The following is a 15908-nucleotide window of genomic DNA, read 5'->3' as shown; positions in this document are numbered from 1 at the left end:
ACAGCCCAGACACCACCACAGGAAAAGCCCCTTTGGAACACAAAACCAGCAGTACAGCCCACCCCAAAGTCAGGCTTACTGCAACAAGGTCTAGTGTTCTTCTTCTATGAGCTTCAGCACTGCATTGCTTTGCACTAGGATCTCAGGATAGGGAAGTTGCCACAGCAGTCGGTAGCTGCTAAAGAAACCAGCTCAAATGTTCCTGATTTACATGTTAAAAATAGACATTCTTGAATGCACCCATTTTGTTGATGAGTTTATTGCTCAGGTACTTCAGAGGCAGTTGCTGTCAATAGAGCAGCTTTTCAAGCCAGCCAATCACAAGGACAAGTATCTGATGGCTCTTCAGAAGCTCCTGTGCCTTGTCACTTGCTGAAGCCTGCACCAGTCTGCTCAGGCCATGCTGCACAGCCCATTAACAGGGCATTACCACAACTCACCACTTAATCACAGTGAGCCCAGTGCCCAGCAGCCTGGCATTCCTGCTTCCCACAGCACCGCCCATGGGCAGCAGTTGGGAACAGCAGAGAAGGAGGGGCTAGGTTAGCAGCAATGAGAGCATCACTTCTACTGGTGCCCAGCCACCTCAAGAACCTGCCTCCCCCTAAGAAGCCCTTCCCTCCTCTTCCTATAGGAGCAGAAAAAAAAAACCCAAATCAGAGGCAGGACTAATTACAGCAGTGTAGTGAGGAAGTTTTATTTGGAAATATGGTTTAAGTTTGTAACCCAACACTGGGTGCACAACTGTGATGCCGGAGTATATGCGGTTCCTACTGAAACACAGGAGTGTTTCGGACAATTGCTGTAATAAAACACAAGATTCTCATACTCCGATACCAGGACACTACAGCAATCTTTAGAATCAAAAGTTACATCCAAAGGAATTCTCTGCACTTACAATTGACCCCACAGTGTAATCTACCTATATATAAGATTAATATATATAGCATGGGAAATTGAAAACGCTCCATAGATGTATGAACATGTCAAGTCTTTTATAAATAAACATCCAGTGAAGAGAAAAAAATTACATTTCTAGTTCATATTTATACATAAAGTTCTAACAGCAGTGGGTGGAAAATTGCACACAGGCCACCCCAAGCCACACAGCAGGCTTGGAGCAGCCCATCCAATTTAATATTGAAGTACACAGAGGACAGACAAGTCACTAACGTACATTGCGCATTTACAAGAGATCAACTACCAAATTGGGACAACTGTACACATTGGAGAGACCATTTTCATTCTGGAGCTTTTTGTTTGAAACGCAGATTTGTTACATCTCTTTACATCATACTGCAACATTTACTTTGTGGAAAGGATAAGGGCAACAATGAGGCCGTAGAGCCCCAAGACTTCAGCGAAGATCAGGATGAGGATCATGCCCACAAATAACCTGGGCTGCTGTGCTGTCCCCCGGACACCTGCGTCACCCACAATGCCGATGGCAAAGCCAGCAGCCAGGCCACTGAGGCCCACGCTCAAGCCAGCGCCCAGCTGAAGAAAGCTCCTATGGGACAAGATGAAGAGTTTCAGTGGTAAGCAACAGGACACCCAAACCTTTAGCTTCAAACCAGCCTTTGGTTTTTTTGCTTTCTCCAAAGGAATTAAGGGTTAATATTTAACTAGAAGCTCTTTCTGCAGGAAGAGGTTCCCTACTCTTGAAGCAAGCACAGTATGTCTCACAAAGCAGAGACTCCTACCTCTGATGCTTAAGAAACCCTAGGCAGCTATATGCAAGATCTTCAGCTGATACTCAACTGTGGCTCATACATTAAGCTCAGCTACTGTGCCTGCAGCTCCCATGGCCCTCCAGCTCATCTGAGGCCACTCTGGTCAGCTGCAGGCTTCATATGCAGTAATGCCTGTCCTACAGGGCGGTGCAGCCTGTTAATAGCTGAGCCATCTCCCACCTTTAGCAACCTTATTATACAGCACATTCAGGTGATCATTAGGGCTCCTGCACTGCATAGACAGGCATAGTCTGGTTTTCCAGGCAGGAGTACCTGAAGAGCAGTCCCTATCAGTATCTGACCTCCTGGTAACTGCAAAGGAGCACCTGCCCCTTGTTTCTTAGAACATGGCTTGTCAGGCCAATCACACTGCTTATCAACTACAACATGTGGTGACACAGCCAGATGTCTACAGTTAGGCCTCAGAAGCATTGTTTTATTCTGAGAGGTCTCAATCAAGCCAGTTCCAGCTGTTCTCAGAAGCCAAGACAGGATTAAGTTTCAGACTGTAGCTGGTATAGAGGCCTGATGTATGGCTTGAGGATTGACTTACCACCACGTAAAGTAGCAAGCAATATTAATTCTTCAGCTGCATCTCCCAGGCAACAGGAGAACTACTTACTTTGATTAGACAGTCCTAGAGAGACCTGTGTTTAGAAAGACCTGTTTTTTCCAGGTCTAGAATCTGGCACCATGAAACAAGTGTAGCCTATCCCAGTTCTACCTGCACACAGGTTATTTCAAGCTATAAATCACTGCATGGTCTCCTGCTGTGGGATGTCTGATCTGCCAGCTAACACTGCAACACTACTACTGAGGCTAAGGCATCAAGCAGGACAGCTGATATCGAGTCCATATTCCTCAGCCCAGGCTAGGAGCATTTAGCACTGACCCCTTCTAGGGGTCTCCAGCAAAACCCACCCATTCATCAGAATCAAACTACTGACAGAACCACTAAAGCAGAACTTGACAGGATGCAGCAACTTACTTGAATAGCGTGATGGAAGGTGAGAGCGCATTGGCGATGAGTACAGCCACAACGAGGCCATAGATCGCTATAATACCCGCCATGACTACAGGGATGATGGACTTCATAATGAGCTCAGGCCTCATGACAGACATGGCTGCGATACCTGTGCCGCTCTTTGCTGTCCCATATGCAGCTCCCAAGGCTGGAAGAGAAAAAGCATGTTAGACAACCTCAAGTATCATGTCCCTCATTAGGCTGCAGCATCACAACAATCAGGTCAGCACAAGGAGGAATTGTGCAAAACTAGTGTGGCCACATGACTCAGTTATCATTCAGGAACATCCCCCCACGGGATGAGGAAGTGAGAGTCCAGAGTCTCAGAGCAAGGCCAATAAAAGGTGCAGTTCAAACACTACTCTTAGAGAACGTATCTAAGGGGATACATTCTCTAAGCCAGCTCTGCAGCAGGGTACACCCCTCAGCAGATTGCCACTCCCTGCTTTGGGAGACAAAACCCCATGGTCCAAATCCAAGCTCATTTCTTAAGGGTTTGTGCCCTTACAGAGCCACCACCACCAAGGCTCTACTCATGGACCCAGAGCAACACAGCAGAGCAGAACGTAACCCAGCTGAAAGCCATGTTTATAGTCACTGAACTTTAAGCCACTTGGGCTGAGTTCTCAGATGTACCCAATATTTAACAAGTCAACCTCATGGGCACTCCCCACAAAGCTCTCTACCTATGCTTCAGCCTGGGGTTAAACACACAATGTCAGGTTTAGCAGACATACACAGATAGCAACAAACTCACTGTGGGGGGGTTGACCCTGGCTGGACACAAGGTGGCCCCCAAAGCTGCTCTGTCACACCTCCTTCTCAGCAGGACAGGGGAGAGAAAATGTGAAAGGCCAGGAAAAGCCAGGGAGAGCTCACTCACCAACTATGAGAAGCAAGCAAGGCTCAGGGAAAATTTATTATCAAATCAGAATAGGCTAATGAGAAATAAAACTAGATCTTAAAACATCTTCCCCCCACCCCTCTTTCCCAGACTTAACGCCACTCCCAATTTCTCTACCTCCTCCCTGACAGCAGCACAGGGGGATAAGGAATGGGGGGTTGTGGTCAGTTCTTCACACAGTTTTTCTTCTGCTCCTTCCTCCTCAGCAGGAAGGATCTTCAGCCCCCACTGCTTCACAGAAGACAGTTCTCCATGAACTGCTCCAGCCCGAGTCCTTTGCATGGGCTGCAGTTCTCTGTGAACTACTCCAGCTTGGGTCCCTCCCACAGGGTGCAGTCCTTCAGGAACAGATGGCTCCAGTGCGGGTTTCTCATGGGGTCACAGCCTCCTTGGGCATTTCCCTGCTCTGGCATGGGGACCTCCATGGGCTGCAGGGGAACAGCCTGCTTCACCACAGGCCTCCATGGGCTGCAGGGGGACCCCTGCCTGATGCCTAGAGTACCTCCTCCCTTCCTTCATTGTCCTGGGTGTCTGCAGAGCCATTTCTCTCCTTCTCGCTCCTCTTGCCAAAACTGCTGTTGCATGCCCCCCTCTTCTTAAATACCTTATCCCAGAGAAGCTGCCACCACTGCTGATGCACTCAGCCTTGGCTCCATGAGACACAGGGGAAGCTTCTAGCAGCTTGCCACAAAAGCCATGTGTGTAGTCCTGCCACTACCAAAGCCTTGTCAAGCAAACCCAACACTCATATATTACTGCTGCACTTCATTCCTTAGACAACCTACACCTTCTCCACGTGTTCAGAGCCTCATCTGTGGAGCATTCAGGTCCAACCACTTGCTAGCCCCACCACTGGAACCAGAGTATGGCTCATAAGTTATAGTGGACCTCAACCACCCTCCCCCTAAGGTTTGCTTATCACCTGTGTAAACACTTGAGCATGACGAGACCAACATAGGAATCCAAAGCTTGGTTTCTGAAGCAGAACATAGGCTTAGTACCTCCCTGAGACCTGCCAGGAGTCCCAAAGCACTACCACAAAAAGTAACTTCTGTCTTGAAACCCTTGTATTAAGAACTTTCACAAATCATTCTTTGATTCTGAAGTACTTGAAAAGACCCCTTTCCTTCCAACCTGTTCTGGATTACTCAAGGGACTCCTTCACTTTGGACTGCACCCACCATCACCCAGGAGACCCTATGCAGGTCCACACCATCCAGGACTAGTAGCACTGGCAAGGTCTGGGGAAGGCTCATCTTTTCACACACCACCATGCTGATAGTCCTGTTTAGCATGAAAATGCTCTTGGCATCCTCTAAAACCCTACTGGAGATTATTAAGACCACATGCATTTCACTGCTCAGAGACCTATTATTTGAGTTTGTTCCACCCCACTTAACTATGGTTCCTACAAGGGAGAGCTGCTTGTTCCACAAAGATCTGTGGCTGCCTTACAGCAGCGTCCAAATGTGTGATGGTGCACCTTGACCAAAAGGTTGCTGGAAGGCATTCAAAGGGTTTTGGATAAGGGCTTCATGCTTCCTGCTCAGCCTTTACATAAAGCCTGTCTTTGAGCAGTCAAGAACGGGGGTAATCCTCCTGGCTTTCCACCAAGAAACTGCAGAATATTAACAAAGGTGACACCTCTGCACTAACACAAGACTCATTATCCAAAGCTCAGTTTTAGTTATAAGAGCCTGAAAGGAAAGCCTCATTACTAGCTACAAACTGGTTCTGTTCTAGAAAAGCTCTTGAACCCTGTCACTGAGTCAGGTGTAAAGGGCTGTTCAGTGCAATTCAGAACCAGAATCCAGTTTAGCAGCCAAGAGCAGAGGACAGGCTTTACCTGCAAATGCAAGCTGAGCCTGGAAACCAGCACACAGACTTAGCCAGCAATTACCAGTGACACTCCCACTTAAGGGTCCAGCCCTAGGAAGTCTAGAAAGAAATCACTAACTTGAATTAGGAACTTTTTCTTCTTGGAAGCATATTCCAAGGACTGGAATTAGGTGGAATCAAGATTCAGGCAATCTGGACTCCTAGACTGGCTGTAGCATCTATCAGAATTCACTTCTCCTCTTTCATAAACCTCTCCAGAAACAGAGGCTCGAGAGAAGTTCACTATTTAAAATTAGATCAGTCATTACTTCCTCCTGGTCTGCAGTTAAAGGTGCTGCAATTAACCGTGATGGATTACAGAAGCCAATTTTGTAATTCCATGTATGGAAAGCCAGCCTGCTCAAGCTTTTGGGAGGGGTGGATCAGCACAAGTTTGTCAATTCCCTGTTGTTAAGTCCCAATTCTAGGGAACAGGGAAGAGCTTATGTCTCAAACTTGGTCTGGAAACATGAATAGATCAAGTCTACATAGAGTCTGTGGCAGCTCGTTTTCACAAGACAGTTTCAGATGGCACTGAAGACGTACTACACTCCCACTGGTTGACAGTCACAAGTGCTAAACAAGCAGCTCCAGAGCTTGGCACATCTGCTCTCATGGACGCTTTATCAGCATCCTGACCAACGGGCTTATCCTGGGTTGCCTGCAGCCACATCTCACCATCTTACAAGGCAGCATGTCTTACTGCTCTTCACTAGCCTGAGAAGTTCTCCTTTCACCCCAGTGTTACAATGTCCCCTTCCCACCATGACCCAAGCATCTAATGTCACAGTTGTCCAGCACTTGGGTCAATCCTCCTGCACATCCCAACTCATACCTCTTGGCAGCTGTGAACATTTGAAGCACATGTACTATACATCTAAATACCCCAAATCAGATGGAAAGGCATGTTTTCCAAAACCTTCTCAGTGAACAGGGTTTGAAGAGATCTATGCAGAAGACAACAAGAATGGAGCCAGAGCTGTACCAAGACTCCATATATCATACAGCTCCACTTCAAACATACAGATGAATATAGCTGCAACATTTAAAGCACACAGAGCCATCAGAAAAACCCACCAGGCACCTGGAAAAGCATGTTGCCTACTTTGCTGTATCACAGAGGGAAGCCATCTCAGTCTATGGCCAGGAACTGTGCCATTTAGGAGTTCAGTGGTGTTATAGTACAGAGAAGTTGCTTTACACATCATTCAAGACCACCTACTCTCAGTAAGCCTGTTTCAAAGGTTAACTTGATTTTGAAATACTTCTGCAAAGTAACTTTGCACTCAGAAGGCAGAGTTACTTTAGTACTGCCCCTGGGGGCAAAACACACTCCCTCTGGGCTGTGGATGTGCTGACTGCTGCCTCTCATGGCAATTACCCTCTGTTAGTCACAAGTGGTAGTAGAGGTAGTTTAGCTGTGCAGCTCCAATATGAACTAGAATGTAATTTGCCATGTAGGCTTCAGTAAGGACTGAAGACTACTTGTAGTCTTGCCACTGCCAGGACTTTCAGTAGAGCTTTGCCTCTGATACTCACTTTCAGCACTTGAGCAGTCTACTGTTTATATCAAGTGCCAGTATTAGGACCAATCTTTCAAGGCTGTAGTTAGTCCCCAGTAAGGTCATGCTCCAAGAACTTTAATCTTGCAGCTAAACTCGCTGCAAGTCACCTCACGTGACACTTCCCCAGTACAGAGAGGCTGTTACCAAAGTCTTGCATCCACACGAGAAAGCTCTGCAGGCAGATGTGCACCTCCAGACAGTGACCACATCTGGGGCCAGGGAGCCATTTGCACAGATGCAGTTTCAGAAGTTGCAATCCATTCAGACATTCTCAGCCCAGGAACACAGAGGTTCAGAACTAGCCACATACACTCTGACAGCATTTGGTCCATTCAGAGCCAGTGATTCCTCCCCTGTGTCCCACCATGGAGGAGGAGGTTTTCACACTGCAATGGGTGAAAGATCTCCAGGGCACTAATATGCTGAATCTCCCTGCATTAGGAAGTGAGCTTGTAACAAGCCAAAGTTTCAGTTAAGATACTGGGTTACCATCACAGAAATTACATTCTCGGTAAGTACTTACACCTGGAGTATTTTATAATTAATCCATTATCAAATGGACTGACCCCTGCACAGCAGCCATCAAACTCACCTCAGCGCCTTTTCACCCTTGCTCTTAACTGGCTGGAGAACTGTTAGAGGCAATATCCAAGTCAAGTGCAGTCATTTACTGTAGTGACAGGACAAGGGGTAATGGGTTAAAACTTAAACAGGGGAAGTTTAGATTGGATATAAGGAGCAAATTCTTTCCTGTTAGGGTGGTGAGGCACTGGAATGGGTTGCTCAGGGAGGCTGTGAATGCTCCATCCCTGGCAGTGTTCAAGGCCAGGCTGGACGAAGCCTTGGGTGGTATGGATTAGAGCGAGGTGTCCCTGCCCATGGCAGGGGGGTTGGAACTTGATGATCTTAAGGTCCTTTCCAACCCTAACTATTCTATGATTCTATGATTGCTTTGCCATGCCAGAAATCTTGAGCATTTTTCAAGAAACAGGCTGCTCCCCACTGGTGTTCTAAGGTCTCGCCCACCCCACCAAACACAAACACAGCTCTGCCTCAGATGACAGTAATGGGTATGCCATAGTTGCCTTGGAAGAACCCTGCTGCTATGCACAGTTGCATCTCCACAGGAGAGACAGCCACATCAGTGTAACTGTATATGGAGCCTATGCAAATTCAGACCACACTGACTGAAGTCTCACAGTGATAACTGGAGGAGGTAAAGCAGATAAGCTGCCTTTCAGGAAGCTGGCAGTCTTTAGCGAGTCACCTGTGCCAGGCCATAGGACAGCATGCTTTTGGTTCTTCCCTCACGTTATGAGGGTGTGAGGGGTTCAAACAAGCCCTGCACTCCATTTCAGTGAACTGGAGAATAAAGCCTACTAGCTCTTCAGGAAGCTGCTGCAACAGCAGCAGTCCAAAGAGTTATCAGTTAAGTGTTCAAGCAGCTGGGGCTACTGCAACTGGTGCAACATAGCACATGAGGTCACTTATTTTTTAAAGTAAGTCAAGGCTGCACTTTACACCATGGAGTACAGGCTTGCTCTTCTGCAAGCAGCAAAGTCTAGTCACTCATTACTTATCCTTTATCATCATACACACTCCCTGCAATCTTAAAGATGGCCCTTTTCATAGACTGGGTGGACCCCAGCTAGGGGACATGAGCTCCAGATCTTGACTGGCAGAGTACTTTGTTACACTAGTTAGCAGGAGCCCTCTTCATCTAGTAGGTGTAGCAGCAGCTTACACCACACGGCAGCAGGCATCCACAGCTAAGCTGCCTCATTTCTGAGGTGAGGGAAAGCTAAGGTCATCAGACTGTACCCAGCAGACACTGCGGCCAGACCAGCCTGACCCACAGCCTCATGCTCACAGGATCCATAGTCCCAATGAAGTGAGTTCAGTAAGCTTTACTGCCTGTGAGGACAGCAAGCAGGGGGAAGCATGCACTGCTGTGAAACAATCACTTCAAGCATCACCCAACAGCCTGATCAGGCTGGAAAGCTTTTCAGCTTGCAGCCACTGCTGGAAATCAGTCTGATTCTGGACAGATTGAAGAGACTAGTTTTGGGAAGGGGAAAAAGTAAGCTAAGAGGTCCTCAGGCAGCTGGCATCCATCTCCACTACTGCAATGTATGTCCCCATCAGAGGGGAAGAACCTGCAGACTCTGTAGTATATAGCAACTTCATGGTGAGAGAGAGTCCCATCAGGTACACCTGGAAGCCACAGTACAAACAGCGGCATAATTTAAACAGTGTCTGATATACTGATGCTCAATCTGGTTTTCAGATGTTCAAAGCTACCACTGACAGAGTGGAAATGATGGCTTTGTTGAGATGTCTTCCCTTAACTGAGCTGTACAAATACTGCCCATCTGGTTTTCTTCTGTTACAACAGATGTCCAAATCGTCCACCAATTTACCTGTTAAGGATGAATGCTTAAGCTAGTCTCTCTATTGTAGACAGTCTGGTAGCAAAAACATCTGACCCACTGAGTTTTCCTGCCCACACCATAATGCCTTTGAAGCACTCAATGATTTGGATCAGAAGACTACCTTGAGCTATGCCATTTTGCCAACATTTTCACTTGCAAGTTACAGTTAAGGAAGCTGCAGACTCCTTTTCAGACATGGTCTACATCCTACAAGGATGCAGAACAAGCAGCTCTCCTCTCTACCTCCTCCTCACCCCTCAAGAGACGGTATTTCAGGAAGCACGTATCATTTGCCTTTAAGGCTGCAAGTTGTTTATAGTCACAATGCCTTCTAGAACCAGACTGCGCAAGGCTGCTGGCTGCATCAAGCTACATGTTCTGAGCCAGCAGTTTCACCATGGAGGTCCCTTATTAGCTAAACAGCTGCTACAGTATCTGCAGCCCTAGCCTAAAAGAAAAAAGCATTATGTCATTAGATCTGCATCAAAACAGACAGAGGACTACTCTCAGCACTACTGGCTAGAGTTTTCTTCATTAGCTGTCTTCCAGACGCTTGACAGTGAAACAGTACAGAAGGTACTGAATGTCCATCCAGAGCACAGGTCTAACTCCTCACCCCACTACAGGCTAGTGGTTTGCCTGGCACAGCTCTGCACCAGAGCTATCAGATAGCTCTGCCCAGCACCATGCTTCTCTATTTGGCACACTGCAGTCGCATGGAAAAGCTGCAAAAATTTGATCACTCAACAGCACTTGACACTGAGCCAGCCACATGTTTTACACATAGGAAATAAAGGAACTTTAGCTATCAGAACAGGCTGTATCAGCAAATAAATAAGCAGACACAGAGACAGCCAAGGTCACAGCAGCCTGCTTTAGTCCTTCTAGCTGTCATCAGTACTAGCTGACCAGAACAAGTTCCACTATCTATATACCATAAGCAGTTAATGTTCAAACATCAAATAGTACTGCATAAAGTCACTTGTTTTCACATCAAACTAGCCTGGACAGTATTGAATTTAAACATGTTTACTAGAAACACCACTCAGAACTACAAGCTCCATCAGAACCTGATCTTTAGATACAGCATGAGTCAGGCATATCACTGCACTAACACTGACAAGGACAATTTTAGACACTTTCGTACTCCTTGGCCAGACTTTGCTCCTTATTCTAAATCAGGGTGGTTTTTTTAACACAAAATGTTAAATTAGCATTAGAACACTCCATAGTGTCACAACTCTATTAGGGGAGCTACATGACACTGCAAGTTTTAGTTTATGTTACACTGATACATCTGCCATATTGCCTTAAAAACCCAAGTTGCTTCATTTAAGCAGTTTAGTATGTTCACAGCTAAGACATAATTCTGCATCAGCAGTATCGATAACCTACTGTCCAGTGACAACCCATCAGATGCACTTAGGCCCTAGCAGGAGACTAATTTTATGGCTCAAACCTGCTGGTGTTAAACCACCTGCCACAGACTGGACAGAGCCTTGGATGACATGGTCTGGTCTGCGATGTCCCTGCCCACGACATGGCTTTGGAACTAAATGATCTTAAGGTCCTTTCCAATCCTAACTGTTCTGTGATTCTACATCAAGGACCAGTCATTTATCAGCAGTGACAGGATAGTTACCAAACCCTTCACCAATACAACTTAAGCACTCAACCCAAACCCTTTCCCTTTAACTTGCAGCCTCACAGTGCTGTGCTATCAAACCCATTCATCATGCTAAAAACCATGCTAAGCTCTCAAGAAACACCTTGCTTCAAGTTGAGCCATGCCAAGCAACACTCCCCTATTAAAATGCTGACTCAAGTTTGTGTCCCTCACTGAGGGTCTGAAGCAAGCCTGCAAATCACAGAACCAGCACCTGAAAGGCCATGCAACCATGTTCTTTTGCTCTGAGCTCAGCTTTCTTAAAAGAATCTACTGGCTTCTTTCTCAGGAAGGAAGCTCAGTATTTAGGGCCTTAATCACTGCTGTTTTGCAAGAGGCAGTGATCTGCTGTTTCTTTGCAAAAAGCAACTAGGCCTTAGTCTAATCCTCCACTACCTTCATTAGCCAAGAGGCAGACAAGCAGGTTTGTAGCCCCAACACTGGTTCCTGCAGCATCCCAGCCATCCTGTTTTCAGGGGAGTCCCTAGCTGTCAAGGAACTGCAAGTGCAGTGTTTGAACTCTGAGATGGCAGACCACTAACTGCCCCCAGCACAGGACATCTGTATCCCACCACTAGGTAGCACCTGAGCAAGACTAAACACAGCCAATCAGGGTTGGTTTTATGCTTTCACTTTAAATATTAAAGCCATGAGTGCAGCTGGTGTAAAACCAGTGAGTGGTGCCAACCCCAGCAGAGATAGACTGCTTCCTCCTAAACACCAGTTTTTATCCACTGTCTACTCACCCATTTACACAATTTAATTTACCACACTGATCAAACAAGAGCAGCTTCCACAAACTTGCCTTGCATTCTTAGCTACCATCTCAGAGGCTACTTCAACCTAATGAGACTCCAGGCACACCAACAGCCATATGCAACTTGAGCCACAGCCAATTCAATACTTGCCTACTCTGAATCCTCAACTGGAAGCCAAATTATATAGCAGATGAAGACAAGTCAGTGTGCTTACACACAGAAACACTGGATAAATCTTCAGAAGAGAGATTCAGACCAGCTCCAAGCTGGATGGGGCTTGGGGCAACCTGGTCTAGCAGAAGGTACCAGGGGGTTAGAACTGGATGAGCTTTAAGGTCTCTTCCAACCCAAACCATCTGTGATTCCATGATTCCCTCTTCTGGTATTCATAGTTAACGCAAGACTTGCATTGGGGGAAAAACCTAGCTGAAGCCTTCCCATGTTACATCCTAAACAGAACAGCAGATCTGCACCTATGGGGACACAGTGAGTCAGGAACAGCAGTGGTTTTCTGCAGAAGGCTTGCACAGGCTGCAAGAGAGAGACAAGGCATCATATAATGGTCTTTCTGGTGTAAAACGGCATATAAGTGATCCTCAACAGGGTGAGCAGGATACTGCAGGATGACCCAGTTTACTCTGTGCCGAAGCTCAATGACTTCAGATGCAGACGATGGCCACTAGAGAGGAGCTTCCCCTTTCCGGTATTTCAAAGTTTCCCGTTATGAAGGGAAGGCCAGGAGCCTACCGGTTCATTGTAACGACATTAACATTTCTAACATTGACTTCATTCCTAAAACACCTGCACATTCCGGTTTTAATCCCATCAGAAACCAATCTCGCATTACCCGAGGAATACTTCACAAAGCGACTGCACAGCGGGATCCAGACCGGGCTTTGCCTGCCCAGGAAGCCGCAGCGGCTGCCCCCATGGACCACCACGGCAGAGCTGCCGCCGCTGCGCCCCACGGCGGCCCCCGGCTCCCCGTACGGCGGATGAGCGCCGGCAGCGGGCATGAACGGGGATGCGGGGGTGGTCACGGCAGCTCCTATGGGGCCGGTCCGGGCGGCGCCGCCGCAGTCACGGGGCCGGGGGTGTAGCTCCGCCGGCGGTACTCGCCGCGGTGACGTCACCCGGGCAGACCCGCGCCCCGGTACCCCGGATGGAGAGCCGGAGGTGGCGATCCCCGTGGCCTCCTCCGCCCCGCCGAGGCCAGGGCTCCGGGCCCAACACCGGGGATTTTGCCCCGCCGGGGGACTGGTAGGAAGGGGAAAGCGGAATCCCTCCCCGCAAGCCCCCATCGCTTCCACCACGCCACTCCAGACCCCGACACCCTCTTCCCTGAGTTCGGACGGGTGCTCACCGCTAAAGACCATGGCGGCCGAGGCGCCCATCACGGCGAAGAAGGAGGCGTACTCAGGGCTGGAGCCGGACGACATGGCTGCGCGAGCCGGGCTGGACCAAGGCGAGGCGCCGCTGGGAGCAGGAGCGCAAGAGAGGGGGAAGGCAGGAAGCTGCGCCGCGGCGCCGGTCCTCCGCGGGCAGCGCTCAGTCACGAAATGGCGCAGACGAGGAGTGCACAGCGGGGAAGGAAGGAGAAGCTGGGGCGCGGGGTGGTCACACCTTGGTGCCGATACAACAGCGGGGGCGCGGGCTCTGCACCCTAAGTACTGCCTCCGCAGGACAAAATGGCGGCGGCCCGCCCGTCACGTGATCCTTGCCCAGCGCCCCCGCCTCTCCAGCCCTCGGCTGCCACCACGAGCGAGCGGCTGAGGGGGACTTCCCAACACCTCCTTTCCTCCCGCGGTGCCCAAATCCCGAGGCGGGCCTCAGCCCCGGGAACAAGCGGGACCCGCTCCTCCTTCAGCACCCCATGTCGCGACAGGGGCGCTTGGCCGCTCCGGCTCCTCCCCCCCCCGCTCTGCTCCGCTCTACTCCTCTCTCCTCGCTCTCCCCTCCTCTTCCCCCGGGTGGTTCAGTCCCGCCAAGAGGCCGCAGCCCACTAAGCGTGATTCAGCGCTTATTAGCATAAGGGGCGTGTCCATGTTGCAGCAACGCCCCCGCGGTAGCGGGTGCTGCCGTGAGGGTTTGGCCCGTGTCCGGTCACTGCGGTGCCATGAGCCGTAAACCACCCTTCCCGGGTCGGTCCCGAGCAGTCTCCGGTAACTCTGCTTCCGTGGTGGGCCTCGCCCCCGGGAACGAGTGGGACCCACTCCTCCCTCAGCGCCCCATGTCGCGACAGTGGCGCTTGCCTGCGCCGGCCCCTTCCGGTCTGCTCCTCTCCACTCGCTCTCCCCTCCTCTCCGCTTTGGTGGTGCAGTCCCGCCAGCCACCTTCCCCGGGCAGGTCTCGGCCCGTGTCCCCCGCCCCTGCTGACATATCCCCCACTGTGTGTCTTCCCTCCTACGAGCTGTGTCCCGTTGTCGTGTCCTGTGCCCAGGTGCCGCGACCCCTTGGTGTGTGCTATATGGCACATCCCCTGCGCCCTGTCCGAGTTGTGTCCCACGTACCCCGTTCTCTCTGCTGTGCTGGTGCCGTGGGCACCCGAAGGGGTGTAGCTGTGCACGTGAGCCCGGCTTCCGTGGGGTCCCCCCCGGGGGCTTTGCCCTCTGCACCCCATCTCCAGGTGCTCTCTGTCTCCCCACTCCTCACCCCAGTGTGTCTCCCTCACCCCTAGGTGTCAGCCAGTCCTTCTGGTCTGGCTTTCCCCAGGGCTCGAGGGGAAGGGTTGGGCTGGGTCTGAACTACCGAGTCACGCCACCATGGGCACTGCCACCCACCCCCAGCTGCAGGAAGGATGCAGGCAACCTCCCTCTGAGCCCACCCCAGCCTGAAACCTCCTGGAGATCCTACTACAGCCTGTCCTAGAAGGATAATTGATGCCATTTCAGTTACCCAGGGTACTCTAGGAACAAACCCATATTAATTCTGGATTTGGGGTGCTCATGAGCAGTTATCAGCGCCTGCTTTGGCTGCTGCCACAAATTCATCTTCTGACATCTTTATTGACTGAAATATCAGATCTCCCACCTGCCTCCTCCCACTGTTGCCACTCTTCTGGGCATCTCAGCCCTGTCCAGGCTCGCAGGGAAGGGGAGAACAAGGTTTAAATCCTGCTTGTCAGATCCCCTGCCTCCCAGGGGAGCACAAGCAGCCCCAGTGCTGTGAAGGCAGCAGTGATGACTTTCACTGGGTACCAGTGCCAGAACACGGTGGCTCCATGGAGGAGATGGGCTCTGGGCAGGCTCTGTACAGGTCTTCATTAAGCACATGGCCTATGGCAGGGACTGGCTGTGAGCAGAGTTGGTAGGAGGAAGAGGGAGAGGAGAGAGCTGTGGGGCAGTGCTGGGGGTCAAAGCCTCAGAGGAGGGCCCTGTCCTGTGTCCTGGCAGAGGTGGGCACTGGCTGTGGGCCCCACGTGTGGAGCACACCACTGCTAAACTGTCATCATCATCCCTGCCACCACTGCCACTCTCATCACCACTGCCACCAGCATCACCGCCACCGGCATCACTGCCACCATCATTGCCACCACTACCATCTCCACCACCACCATGCTGCTTTTCCTGCAGTGTTGCACTCTAGGGAGGGTAGTTTGTCAGCATGTGACCATCATCGCTGCTATAGAGGTGGCTGTTACTGCTGATAAGTGATTCCAGCAGCCCCAGCCAATGTCAGGAAGCCTTTCACCAGGGTGGGGACCATCCCTGCCCCAGGGGTCTGGAGCAATTGCTATTTGGGTGAATTTCCCATCCCTCAGTGCTGGTGGCATTGGCAGTTGTCCACATTTGGGCTGGTGAGGGTGCAGGGACCAGCAGTGCCTCATCCCACCCGTCACATCAAGGTCTGTGAGGGCACTGCCTGCTGAGGCTTTGCCTGGCTGCATCACTGCCAGCCCTCACCAAGAGCATCTCCCCAAACAGTGTGTCCAACCTGGCTGAGGTGAAG

General features: G+C 50.1%; 1 protein-coding gene across 1 annotated transcript; it reads right to left on the bottom strand.

The window, feature by feature from the left end:
• Positions 1-681: 681 nt before the first annotated feature.
• On the bottom strand, positions 682-13562 carry ATP6V0C (ATPase H+ transporting V0 subunit c). The gene is made up of 3 exons (XM_061350747.1): positions 13324-13562; positions 2722-2905; positions 682-1510 (listed from the first exon to the last, which is right to left on the bottom strand). The coding sequence occupies exons 1-3, from the start codon at positions 13397-13399 to the stop codon at positions 1306-1308; spliced, it is 465 nt and encodes a 154-aa protein (XP_061206731.1). The 5' UTR covers positions 13400-13562; the 3' UTR covers positions 682-1305.
• Positions 13563-15908: the final 2346 nt, after the last annotated feature.

Source organism: Neopsephotus bourkii, unplaced genomic scaffold (assembly GCF_033783945.1).
Source record: "Neopsephotus bourkii isolate Nb327-2 ecotype Australia unplaced genomic scaffold, CSIRO-AGI_Nbou_v1 NB_533, whole genome shotgun sequence".
NCBI classification, from domain to species: Eukaryota; Metazoa; Chordata; class Aves; order Psittaciformes; family Psittacidae; genus Neopsephotus; species Neopsephotus bourkii.
The sequence above is the reverse complement of the archived record's forward strand: the minus strand, read 5'-3'. Positions and strand labels throughout refer to the sequence as shown.